At 34.6% G+C, this 13,923-nt stretch overlaps 1 protein-coding gene across 1 annotated transcript in view; it reads right to left on the bottom strand.

Annotated features, from left to right (window-relative positions):
- LOC109500764 (erythroid membrane-associated protein-like) overlaps window positions 1-13,923 on the bottom strand; it is a 76,913-nt gene that overhangs the window by 28,676 nt on the left and 34,314 nt on the right. Inside the window, exon 3 of the mRNA XM_045061216.1 lies at window positions 429-449. Coding sequence (XP_044917151.1) covers window positions 429-449 — 21 coding nt within the window. The remainder of the gene's footprint in view (window positions 1-428; window positions 450-13,923) is intronic.

The raw sequence follows: 13,923 nt of genomic DNA, 5'->3' as shown, positions 1-13,923 counted from the left end.
TAACGCAGAAATATTGAATCAAAAATTAAGGGATGTGTCCCAGTATTATGTGTTCTCCATGGCATTCTGATCGATTCTTGGTTTTGAGAACATTTACTTTAGCTGGTCCGTGGAAATAACTTAATGAACATAATAGTACATTGTTTCTGCCCTAGTTCTCTGAAACTGACAAATCACAGCTCCTCCTTAGGGATGTTGTTAGAACAATGTTCATATATATTAAACAGTTAAATAGCCCTTACTTAAGTTCTCATCCTGGGCTCTCTTTTTTAACATGGATAAGATTAGTCCTATGGCAACTTGCCTTGCATACACAATTCCTGCAATCTTTTCTTTGGATTCATGTTGGTCAGGCACAACTTGAATTTGTGACCCTGTCCTGTAAACAAATGCTTGAACTGCTCTGAGTTAGAAGTAAACCAACTCACCATGCTTCTTCTTGAGTGAACCTAAAAGGAAAAAGAAAAAGAAAAACAGACAAAAATGAATTATTAGTAGAACTCATCCATGGTGTGGTTGAGCTTCTCTTTTGGCTCACAAGAGGATACTCTATTAATCCAATTTGACATTCAGGTTTTTAGAGAGTTTCCTTCCACTGTTTGAAAGCATCATGAAGTTTTGTGTGTGCGTGTGTGTGTACATATATACCTATATTTTCAACCTAAAATAGTAGAATACAGGATTAATAAAAGGGGAAATAAAGGTAAAACTTTAAAAGACTTTATTTTTTTTTTTACCATTTATTTATTTCTGAGAGACAGAGAGAGACAGAGTATGAGCAGAGAGAGAGGGAGACAGAATCCTAAGCAGGCTCCAGGCTCCGAGCTGTCAGCACAGAGTCCGATGCGGGCTCGAACTCACAAACGGCGAGATCATGACCTGAGCCCAAGTCGGATATTTAACCGAGCCACCCAGGCGCCCCTAAAAGACTTTAAATCAATAGCCTGGGGTTATTTCTAACTGCAATGCAATCATTATAGAGAAAAATACCTTATTATTTTAAATATTGTAAATATATATATATATATATATATACACACCATATGTAAATTATATAAATATATAAGAATATATGTAGGATAGATAGGAAGATAGATAGATGATAGATAAATATAAGATACCATCTGACTTTTTAATTATTATTAAGTGTATAATCTTTGGCAGTAGTACATTCCACTGTTGTGCAAATATCACCACTATTTCTGAAATATTTTTATCACCCTGCACAGAATATCTATATTAATCAGTAACTTCCCACTGTCTCAAACCTCCAACTCCCTTTAACTCTATGTCTGTTTCTATAAAATCTGATTAGTCTAACTGTTTAATATCAGTTGATCATGCAATATTTCCCTTTTTGTGTCAGGCTTATTTTACTTGGTATAATGTTTTCAAGGCTCATTCATGTTGGACTATATATCACAATATCATCCCTTGCTATGAATAATGAATAATATTTCACTATTTTATGTAATATAGTTAATTTGCCCATTCATGTAATGATGAACATTTGTGTCGTTTCTATATTTTGGCTGCTATACATAATGCCACGATGAACATTGGCATAAAGAAACTCTTCAACTCCTTGTTTTTCATTATTTGGAAGTATGTTACTAGGAATGGAATTGCTTGATTATATGGTAATTATATTTATAGTTTTTTTGAGGAACTGCCAAAAGTTTTCCACAATGGCTGCAGCATTTGAAATTCCCACCAGCCATGTCCAAGGGTTGTAATTTCTCCATATTCTCCCCAACACTTGCTATTTTCACTTTTAAAAATAATATAGCCCTCCTAAAAGTTGTGAAGTGGTATCTCATTGTGGTTTTGGTTTTCATTTCCCTAATGACTAATAGTGTTGAGCTTCTTTTCATGTACTTCTTTGCCATTTTATATCTTCTTTAGAAAAATATGTATTTTTTTTCTATTTTCAAATTAGGGTTGTTTGTTTTGTTGTTGAATTTGTAAAGTTCTTTATGTGCTCTTGAGATAAAACCCTTATTTGATATATATTTTGCAAATATTTTCTCCCATTCGGTAATTTGTCTTTTATCTCTCTTGGTAATGTCCTTTGATACAAAGTAGTTTTAAATGTCAATGAAGTTCTGAGCACCTTGCTGGCTTAGTCTGTGGAGCAGGCAGCTTGATCGTGCAGTTATATGTTTGAGCCCCACATTGGGTGTACAGATTCCTTAAAAATAAAATCTCTAAAAAAGTTAATTAAAGAAGTCAGTGAAGTTCAATTTATGTGTTTTGTTTCCCCCTTTGGTGTTTGTGCTTTTGGTGTCCTGTTTAAGAGTACAAGGTCATGACTTGCCCATGTTATTTATTCTATACTTTTTTATTAATCTTTATTTCACTGATGTATTTTGAGTTAGTTTTCTATATATATGAAGCAGAGATCCAACTTCATTCTTTTGCATGTGGAAATGCAGTTATTCCAGAAACACTTGTTAAAGGGACAACATTTACACATAGAATGGACTTTGAGCTTTTGTGAAAATTCAATTTGCAATAAAGGTGTAGGTTTACTTATAGACTCTCAATTCTATTTCATTGATACAGATATGATATACATGATAAAGAGATGAAAGATAGATAGAAGTTAGACAGATAGATAGATATTTATTCAATAACCACACCTTTTTGATTACTGTAGCTTTGCAGTAAGTTTTGAAATGAGAAATTATGATCCCTCTAACTTTGTTCTTCAATTTCAAGATTTTTTTTGTTGTTGCTATCCATGGCCTCTTGTGATCCATAAAAATTTGGATACCAGCTTCCCTACTGTAAGAAGTGAGCTTGGAATTTTGATAGTGATTGCATTAAGTCTGCTGATCATTTAAGTAATATTGGTATCTCACTCATACTAAATTTGCATTTTTATGAATTCGTGATTTCTTTCCATTTGAAGTCTTTAATTTCTTTCATAAATGGTCTGTAGTTTTTAGTGTGCAATTTTTTACATCCTTGTTTAATTCATTTCTCCTTGCTTAATTTTTTCTAGACACTATTGTAAACAGAACTGACTTTTTAATATATTTTTTCTGATTTTTTTTTCAGGTCTATAAATATATAACTAATTTTTGTATGTTGATTTTCTACCCTATGAATTTGATAAATTGATTCATTATTTCTATTAACTTTCTTGTGGGTTGTTTGATTTCAACATAGAGGATGATGTGATCTGTGAATAGATTTTGTTTCAATTTTTATTTTCCAATATGAATATCTTTTATGTATTTTCTTTTCCAGCTGCTCTGGATAGAAATTTCAGTACAATGTGTTGAATAGACGTGGTAAAACTGGCAAATTGTTCTTGTTCCTGACTTGAGGAAGAAAGCTTTCAGTTTTTCCCTTTTCATATAGTGCAAGCTTGTGGATTTTGAAAACCTTCCCTTTCTTATGTTGAGGTAATTTCCTTATATTCGTATATTTATTGCTTTTAATAAGAAAGAGTGATAGATTTTTTTTAAATGTCTTTTCTGTGTCACTTGAGATTATCATGTAGGCTTCTACCTTTAATTCACTAGTATGGCCAATTACATTATTTGATTTTCTTATATTGAAACACTCTTGTATTCCCGGGAAAATTCCACTTGTTTATAGTGCATGAATCTTTTCATATGCTGTTTAAGATGCTTTTAGATTCAGTTTGGTTGCATTTTGTTAAATACTCGTAAGGATATTAGTCTGTATCTTTTTTTTTCTTTCTTTCTTTCTTTCTTTCTTTCTATCAATCAGGCTTTGGTATCAGGGTAATGCTTGCCTCATAAAATGATTTATGGAGAGTTCTGGACTCTTCTATTCCTTGGAAGTGCTGTGAAGCATGGTTTTTAAATCTTTAAATTTTTATATAATTCACCACTAAAGTCATATTGCCCTGAAAATTATTTTGAAAGACTTACGTTTACTTATTCAATTTTGTTACTTTTTATAGGTCTGTTGTGATATGGTAGATTATTTTGAGTCAGTTTTGATAATTTTTGTGTTTCTAGAGATTTGTTCTATATGTCTTGATTATGCAATTTTTGGTAAGCAATTGTCCATAATATTCTCATTGTAACTCGGATTTATTCACAGATCCTAGTACTGTCCCCTTTCATTTATGCTTTGTTTGTATTCTCTTTTCTTCTATTTTTCTTTCCAGTCTAGTCAAATGCTTCTAAATTTTTTTGACCTCATAAAGGCACTATAAAGTGCCAATTTATTTTTTTCTATTCTATATTGTTTCCTTTTCTTCTCTCAGCTTTTCATTTAAATTGCTCTTTTTTTTTAATCTTCTACTTCCTCACGTCTAATTTTATTTACTAAGGATGTTCTTTTAGAACTGTGTTGTTTACAACTATAGTTTTCTCTATGGCCACTTTCTTCACTGTATTCCGTAAACTTTGTTATGTTGTGTTCTTTTTCACTTTCATTCATCTATATTTTCTAATTTCTATCATAATTTTTACTAAATTGTTTTGTATTGTTGAGTTTTTACATATTTCTAAATTTTCCAAGTGACGTTTTAAAAAGTCTAAATATGACTTCAAACTTTCAAAGTGGATTAAGGCATGTTTATTGAGTCACCGTCCAATTTACACTTGTAATGAAGATCAGTCACCCCAACCAACACTGTAACTTTTTTCTGCCTGTTGGCTCCGACACATAAGGATTCCTATGTGGCCAGGTGGCATTCTCAACTTCCAGTTTGGTTGGAATTATTGTTGTATATCCCAATGGAACATTCCTCCCTCTGGAACAAAGTCTGCTAGGCCAACAGAACATAAAGTCATGGGAACAAAAATTAAAATTTTGTTTATGGTTCACTGTAGGTAACTGTGAATGATGCCACTCCATTGGCTCTGCTTTGATTTCAAGATTTGTGAATTAAGATAATCAGCACCATTGATTGAATGCTGATTCAGAGCAGACACATTCTTCAGGAGAAATTTCTCCTGGTCCTGTGAATATTGCAACCTACTTGGTGTTCTACTTGAGCATTTAAAGTTTATTTACCACCTTTCCCTTCGTTGAGATATCACATTGTTCCATAATATTGATGACATGCTGATTGGACCTAGTGATAAATTGTAACAACTATTCTATACTTATCAGTAAAAAAGGGGGTGGAAACATTTCAGACTAAAATTCAGGGCTTGTCTAGAAACTTCTAAGGGTGCAGTGGTTTGGGACATGTTGAGATATTCTTTCCAAGGTACATTATAAGTTGTTGCATCTGGACCTTCCTACAACCAAGAATGAGGCACACCATTCATTGGGCAGCATTGGATTTGGTAGGCAATATTTTCCCCAGTTGGGTGTGTTATTTTCTCTCATTTACAGATTCAATAGTCTGCTCGTTTCATGTGGGACCCTGAACTAGGTCTATATTATTGTGGAAGCTGTTTTGTCTCTACTCTGGTGAGACACAGTGACATTTTTGGTCTCCTAGACTTAGTGTAGGTTCAGATATAGTGTGTAGTCGTCCCAAATTGTTTATTCCCCTTACTGCAATGTACATTTACTCTGGTAAAAGTCTTAGAACCCTTGGGGAAAGTCTGTGAGAGAGTTTGAGTATCAATTTTCAGTAATATAGTGGAGTTCATTCTCAAAGAAACACAAATTGCCATTACTTAAGGACTTTGATCTATAAATTGGCTCAAATCAGAAAATGATTGAATGACTGTGACTATGTTTTTTTATGATTTAAGTTAGACTTCTGTTTACCTGACTTAGAACTTTTCTGCTTGTACAAATCAAGCAAAAATTTAGCAGACATCCTATTTTACTTCTAAGACCACCATGTTTAGTCAACAGCATAAGTCTGCATGAGTCAGACTCCTAAAAATGCTGCTTTGACTCTGCTGTCCATTACAGTAGTCCCACCCCCTGTGCCTTTGGAGGTTGAGTGCCTCCACTTAACCCTTACCATCTTGGGGTCTAATTCTTCCCACTGCATTTAAAATTTTCAAGTAAGTGACTGAATTTACCACTGTGAATTCTGACCCAGAAAGATGAGTGATCACAGTACACTTCAAGGATGTCTTTAATGAGGCTCATCTCATAAATTTATTCCTCACAGTTATGATGTGAGGTATGTCATTTAGACCCTCCTAGCATGGGTGACTGGTCTTAAAAAACAAATTCATTCTAACTTTCTAATCTACCTAAATCTTCGAATTCCTTCCTTCACATTAAAGAAAGTAATGTCTGGTATACCCAGTTCACTTAAATTTGTTGTTCAGTGTTTCATCCAAACAAAGTGCTTTCTGACCACTTGAGTTGCAACATTAATTAAATGCAGACTTCATACCAATAAAGTTTACCTGATCCAAATTTATGTCCCTTCTACAATTATTCCATACACTTAATATCCATTCCCACTCACATTACATGCATTATTACTTGTATTAATTAGAAAACTTAAGTTTCTAATTTACACTCCTTTAGATTGTATCACACCTCCACATGGGTTACACTTTAATACCACATTTAGGATTCTGCTGGGACTCAAGTCTAATTAGAAGTATAGAAGCAAAAAGGTGCTATAAGTCTTGTGAGAATCAGCATTATCTTGTAAGGCAATTTCCTCAGAGGAAACCATTATTAATTTTAGGTAATACAGAGTTAACCCCCATCAGGTGGAGGTGGACTCAGAGGCCAGTGTAGGTAAGGATGCCGCTGCTACTGGGGTTATGCAGGACACTTCTGTGGGCTGGGAGGTCAAATCTACTAGAACTGAGGAGGGAAATCTTCATGGAGGTAGGTAAGTTTCTTCCATTGATTAAAAAAAAAATCAGAACTTAGGGGCCACATGTTCCCAGGTTCATCAGGGTCTCCCCACATACCCACCTCAACATATAAAATTCCATTCTCCTTCACCAATGTTGTCACTTTAAGAGTGGATGACATTTAGGGGAGCCTGGGTGGCTTAGTTGGTTAAGCATCCAACTCCACCTCTGGTCATGATCTCACAGTTCGTGATTTGAAGCCCCGCATCAGGCTCTGTGATGGCAGCTCAGAGCCTGGAGCCTGTTTCAGATTCTGTGTCTCCCTCTCTCTCTGTCCCTCCCCTGCTTGCACTGTCTCTCTCTGTCTCTCTCAGAAGTAAATAAACATTAAAAACATTTTTTTTAATTTTAAAAAAGAGTAGATGACATTCAGTACTGGGAGTTTAACTTATGTTTCAATTCTCCTAGTTCTCCTAGTTTCAATTCTCCTAGGCTGAGGTTCTGTGTTTGGTTTTAAGCAATTTTAATCATGCAACTACAAGAAGTAAGGGACTTCTTCAAGGCACACATAGAAGTTCTTAGATTATTTATGTCACACGTGAGCTGAAAATTGTAGTCCCTGAGCTCATCTTTTTCTTGCATCACTTTGCCTAATGGCAATAGGAGTAACCAAGCAACATCATTACATTTTTAGTTAAAAAAAAAATGAAAAATATCATATGCAGTCATGCAATTACTTGTTTCTTATAAGTGGTTGATTAGGAATATCCAAAGCAGATATTTTGAATATTTCTATAAACAGTCAAAAACATGAACTATCTGTGCTCTCTTTACTACTGGAAATAGAGTCATTAATATATTTTTTAAGTTTATATTTTTAGAGGGAGAAAGAGCCAGCGAGCAGGGGAAGGCACAGAGAGAGGGAGAGAATCCTAAACAGTCTCTTTAGTGTCAGCACATAGCTTGACACAGGACTCAAGCCCATAAACTGGGAGATCATGACCTAAGTCAAAATCAAGAGCAGAAGCTTAAAAGACTGAGCCACTGAGGTGCCTTAAGTCACTAGTATCTTCAAATCTAATCAGAACCAACCCATCCTTAAAATGATGTTTCTCTAGATCCACTCTTAGTAACAAATTCTGTATTAGTCCATGTTCTCCTGGAAACAAAACCAATATGGTATAAACTGATAGGTGATAGATCATATACATATCTCTATCTATCTATCTATCTAATCTACTGGTAGGGAGAAAGAGAGAAAGAAAGAGGAAGAGAGAAAGGAAAAGAAATTTAATAATGTAGGCTTAGCTCACACATTTCTGGAGGTTGAGAAATCCCAAATTGGCCACTTTTAGGAGACCCAGAAAACCCCATTGTGTAGTTCCAGTCAAAATCTAGAGGCCTAACAAGCATGACATCCAATCACATAAGTCTCAATCTGAGTATGAAGGACTAATAGTTGAGTAAGCCAATGGTGTAAATTCTGGTCTGAGTCCAAAGGCCTGAAACTCAAGTGCATCAATATCCAACAGTAGGAAATGGATGTCCCACTTCAAGAACAGAGTTAATTCTCTGTTATTCACCCTTTTTGTTCTATTCTGGGCATCAATGGATAGGATGATGACTACCTATATTGGTGAAGATTATCTTCTTTACTTACTGTATTAATTTAAATGTAAATAACTTTCATAAACACTCTTACAGACAAATCCAGAAATGCTTTATCAGTTATTTTGACATCATTTAACTTATTCAAGTTGAGACACAAAATTTACCATTAGTGTTCCACAAGTCCCTTAGACTGTTAATTTTTCTATATATTTTTTTGCTTTTCAGATTTAACATTTACAATCATCACTAATTATTTATAACATGTATTCAAAATGCATTTGAACCCCTCTAGTAAATTTTAAATTTTATTTATTGAATTTTATAGTGCCACAAGTTTTGTTTGATTTTTTATATTTTTGTATTTTTATTAAAATTTTATCTTGTCCATTCAGTTTTCCTGGTTTCCTTTGTTCTTCCCTCCTTCCTTCCTTCACTACTTCCTTCCTCTAATTCTTTCCCTTTCTTTAATATTTTTTTTGTTTATTTACGTTTTGAGATAGTGAGAGACAGAGCACAAGTGGAGGAGAGGCAGAATGTGAGGGAGACACAGAATCCAAAAATACTCCAGGCTCTGAGCTGTCAGCACAGAGCCTGACGAGGGACTTGAACTCAGAGCCTTGAGATCACAACCTGACCTGAAGTCAGACACCCAACCGACTGAGCCACCCAGGTGCCCCCATCCTTTCCGTCCCTCTGTCCCTTCCTTCCTTCCTTCCTTCCTTCCCTCCTTCCTTCCTTCCACCATTCCTTCTTTTCTTTTTTCTTTCCTTTTCTTTTCTTTCATTCTTTATTTCTCTTTCTTTCTTTCTTTCCTTCTTTCTTTCCATAGTGTTCTTTAGCTATTTGATTATATTTTAAAACTTGCTTTAGAGTCTTTTTTTGGTAAGTCATAGCTCTTCTTCAAGAATATTTTGTTGAAGTTGTTGTTTAGTTACTTTCCAAAGTTATCTTTACAAAGATCATACATAATCATGTATGGCCAACGAAGTCCATGTTCTTTAACTTGTATTCAGCTAGTTGTTTAGAAATATATTTACTTGAATTTCAGGAACTAAAAATGTATTAAATAAAAAAAAAACAAAGAAACAAAAAAGAAAGGCAAATGTCTCCCTTAGTGTTTGCTGATTGGTTTTGTTCATGGCTCTCCATTAACACGCAGAGTTTTACTGAGCCTGAAGAAAACCCATGATAAAAAAAAAAAAATGTATTTTTGTAAGACTTTTTCTGAATGAAGCTTACTTTGGACATGCATGAGGCTGTTTGTGAATGTCCTGGCTTCCCTAAGAAACTTCCCAGAGTTTATCTTAGGCAGTCTATTGTTTGGTTTGACTACCATGTTTTGTCCAGTCCTCTAAGAATTGCTAGTTCAGCTTGTAGTGTTTTGGAGAAATGCTAAGTGCTCTTTAACTCTCAATTCTGAGATAGGCAAAACCAAGATAAACATCTTACATCAGTCTGTCAAGTAACATCCACACAGATTGGAATAGATATATGTAATAATTTATGAATTATCTGCCCTTCTCTCTGTCAACTCAGGGAAATGGGTCCAGACTTTTAATGCAGATTCCTGCAATTTCCTAATGAAGACCCTTAATGCAAAAGAGACAGGGTAAATCAAAGGCAACTAAAATTGACACAAAACTCCCCTATCATTTGAATGGTCACTTCATTAATTGAGTTTCTGCTTACTTGTTGTAAATTTTTTATTTTTGTTCAGAATTCTGACAAATTGGTTATGATCAATTCTGAGACTTTGTTTTGATGTTTCTGTATGGGAATGAGAACTTAGGGTTGGCAACTCTGTCATTTTGCTCACTGTTTGGAAAACAGCTTTTAAATGCTACTTTTGCTTTCACAACTGCTGATGCCAATTTTTTAGAGGGTAAGATTAGTGCGGGAGAAAGGTTAACATTCATCAAATACATGGTGATTCTAAGACTGTTGGTTCATATTGTCTTTAAATATCAATACCTTGATCAAAAGTACACATGCACTGAGCACCAAGACACTAAGTAATTTTTTTGACAAAATGATTAAAACACATTTTCTTCCCACAAAAGTACTGAAATCACACCTGTAATGTGCCTGTCATGTTCTTAATGTACAACCATCCTGATGCATAGTATTTCTTAATAAATGCATCCAAAATAAATGAATGAATGTGTATCCTTTAGTATGAGTGTAGCAGATCATTGGTAAGTCACTCTTACAACCTATAGTACACAGTTACAAGTTTAATTTGGTTTTAACATTCAAAAATATGTACAGAGACCCAAAGTAATCTGTTTTAAGAAAAGTAATTAATTGAACAAATTTTAAATATATATTACCAACAATAAATTATATGACTATTTAATTGTTTTTTCCCTGGAGTTAGCTCAGGCTAATATCTGTATTAAAAAAATAATATAAAATGAAATAGCAAAAAAAATTATTGTGGATCTGTTTGGAAAATGGTGATGTAGTAGGACTCTGAGCTCTTCTCTACCACTGATACACCAAATCTACACACAGAGAATTTACAGAGTAATCCCTCCTGAAAAAAAGAGGTGATGGCTTACTGGATAGTTTCTACATAACAAAAAGATAGAAAAGGGCAAGATATATGGAGATATGGAAATAAACGGAATCTTGCCCCTAGTGCTGTAAATTTTAGTGAAATAAGATAGTACTAAGGAACTATGAGCCGATTTGTCTGCCCTAGGGCACAAAATATTCCTGTAGTTTAAAGAGGTAACTAGAATATAATGGAACCAGCCCTAGAATCCTGTCAAATAGTGGGGTAACTGGTAGAACTCTCTCTGTGTGGGAGGGGTTGGTAGCACCACTGTTTGTCTCACACCATCGACTTTAATACTGCATACAGGGACATAGTTTAAGAAGCATAAGTGGCTTGCCTCAGTGAGCCCCAGACTCCTGACCCATGCCAGCCCTGGACATTCTGTAGCACATAAAAAAAGCCATAGTTTAAAAAGACCAACTAGAATAGAGAAGAGCCCTAGAATGCCACCAAATCACATAGGAGTTTCTGTGACTATCTATAGATCCAAGGGGCTGTCAAATATAATGCTTTATATTCTTTCACCCACCCTTAAGGATAAATACAGAGCCAAGTGTACAAAGCAGGGTAGCATCAAAGTTGTCTTCCTAACTTGTTTACACCAAGTGCCACACCCCTGCACTATGATGGGATTACCCTTCTCACTCAAACTTGCCTCAGTCCTAGTGCAGTAGGTTTCACCCCCATGTGGAGCATAAACCCTACCCACACCACATCTCCCAACCAGAGAGTTCTGCAAATCTGTTCTTATTGAGGTAGTGTCAGGTCTCATTTGAGAAGTAGACCAGAGTCTCACCTCAAACACTGCGCACAGAAGGCAAGGGGAGCCTCCTTAAATGACTGGTTTAAAAGTTATATCATCTAAAGCACTATAGCAGAATACATACAGAACTCATACAAGAAACTTCATGAAATGCCAGGTCCTAGATAATACACAGTCGGTTCTTCATAAAGTCATTATTTTCAGGTGCAGGAGACATAACCAGCTTTTCTGACATGCTGTAGAGGGCAGGTAATTAGACAGAATGGAAGGGTGGATGACTGTGCCTCAAATGAAAAAATAAGATAAGGCCGTGATCAGAAATCTAAGCCAAACAAATAAACATACCTGATGGAGAATTTAAAACAACATTCATAAGGATACTCACTAGGCTTGAGAAAAGAATAGAAGACATTTGAGAGAAACTTACCATAGATATAGAAGAGTGAGAAAAGAATAATTAAGAAATTAAAAATGTATAAACAAGGTTGGAAACAGGCTTGATGGAATAAAGAGAAGGATGTGAGAAGCAGAGTGACAAATTAGTGACTATTTTTCCATAGAAAAAATATGGAAAATAATGAAGCTGAACAAAGGAGAGAGCAAAGAATTATGGAACAGGAGAATAAACTTAGGGAACTCAGTGACTACATCAAACGTAATAACATTTATATTATTGGGGTCTCAGAGAGGAAATAAAATAAGGGGGCAGAAAATTTATTTGAAGAAATAATATCTAAACAACTGCCTAACCTGGGGAAGGGAACAGACATCCTGATCCAGGAGGCAGAGAGAACTCCTATCAAAGCAACAAAAGCAGGCCAACACCAAGTCATATTGTAATTAAATTTGCAATATACACTGACAAAAGTAGTCCTTAACATACAAGGGAAGACCCATATACTAGGGGCAAATCTTTCCACAGAACTTTGAGTAGAAAGGAAACATATAAATTAGCAGAACTGAAATTGGAAGAAATAGAAACCTTGTTCAAAACAGTAACCAAAAATAAATTGAATCAGTAATCAAAAAAACTCCCAATGAACAAATATCTAGGGCACTTATATTCATAGGCAAATTCTATCAAAAACTTAAAGAAGAGTTAATAACTGTTATTCTCAAATTTTTCACAAAAAAATAGAAAAGGAAGGAAAACTTCCAAATTCATTCTAAGGGGCCAGCTTTGCCATGATATCAAAACTGAATAAAGTATTCACTGAAAATTAAACTACAGTCCAATATCACTGATGAACATGGATGCAAAAATTCTCAATAAAATGCTAGCAAACCAACACACACACACACACACACACACACACGCACACCCCTTTAAAAAACTCATTCATATGATCAAGTCAAATTTATTCCCGGGTTGTAAGGGAGGTTCAATATTCATGAACGTGTCAACATGATATACCACATTAAAAAAAAAAAAAGAAAAGAAAGAATAGGAATCATATGACCATTTCAATAGATGCAGAAAGAGCATTTGACAAGGTAGAGTATTCATGATTAAAAAAAAAACATTGAAAAGTATGTTTGGAGGGAACACATCTCAAAATAATGAAAGTCATAAGGTAAAATTCACAGCAAATATCCTCAGTGGGGCAAATTGAGAACTTTTACTTTATGGTCAGGAAAGAAAGACAGTGCTGACCATTCTCATAACTGTTATTTAACATAGTACTGGGAGTCTTAGCTATTGCAATCAGACAAACTAAAGAGAAAAAGACATTTAAATCAGCATAAGGAAGAACTCAGACTTTCAGTATTTGCAGATAACATGATGCTCCACATAGGAAACCAGAAATACTAACTCAAAAAACTACTAGAACTGATATATAAATTCTGTTAATCTGCAGGATACAATATCAACATATAGAAATCTGTTACATTTGTATAAATCACTGCAGAAAGAACAATTTAAATAACCAATCCCATTTAAAATTGCACCAAATACAATAACATATATACAAATAACCTAATCTAAGAGGTGAAAAACCTGTTTTCTGAAAAGTATAAAACATTCATGAAAGAAATTGAAGAGGACACAAAGGAATGGAAAGACATTCCTTGTGCATGGATAGGAAGAACAAATATTGTTAAATGTCTATATTACCAAAAGCGATCTACACATTTAAGGTAATCCTTATCAAAATACTAACAGCATTTTTCACAGAGTTGCAACAAACAATCTTAAAATTTGTAGGGAACTACAAAGACCTCAAAGAGGCAAAGCAATCATGCAAAAGAAGAGTAAAGCTGGGAGAATT

This window comes from Felis catus, chromosome A1, assembly GCF_018350175.1.
Source record: "Felis catus isolate Fca126 chromosome A1, F.catus_Fca126_mat1.0, whole genome shotgun sequence".
NCBI classification, from domain to species: Eukaryota; Metazoa; Chordata; class Mammalia; order Carnivora; family Felidae; genus Felis; species Felis catus.
This window is presented reverse-complemented; position numbering and strand designations above follow the sequence as displayed.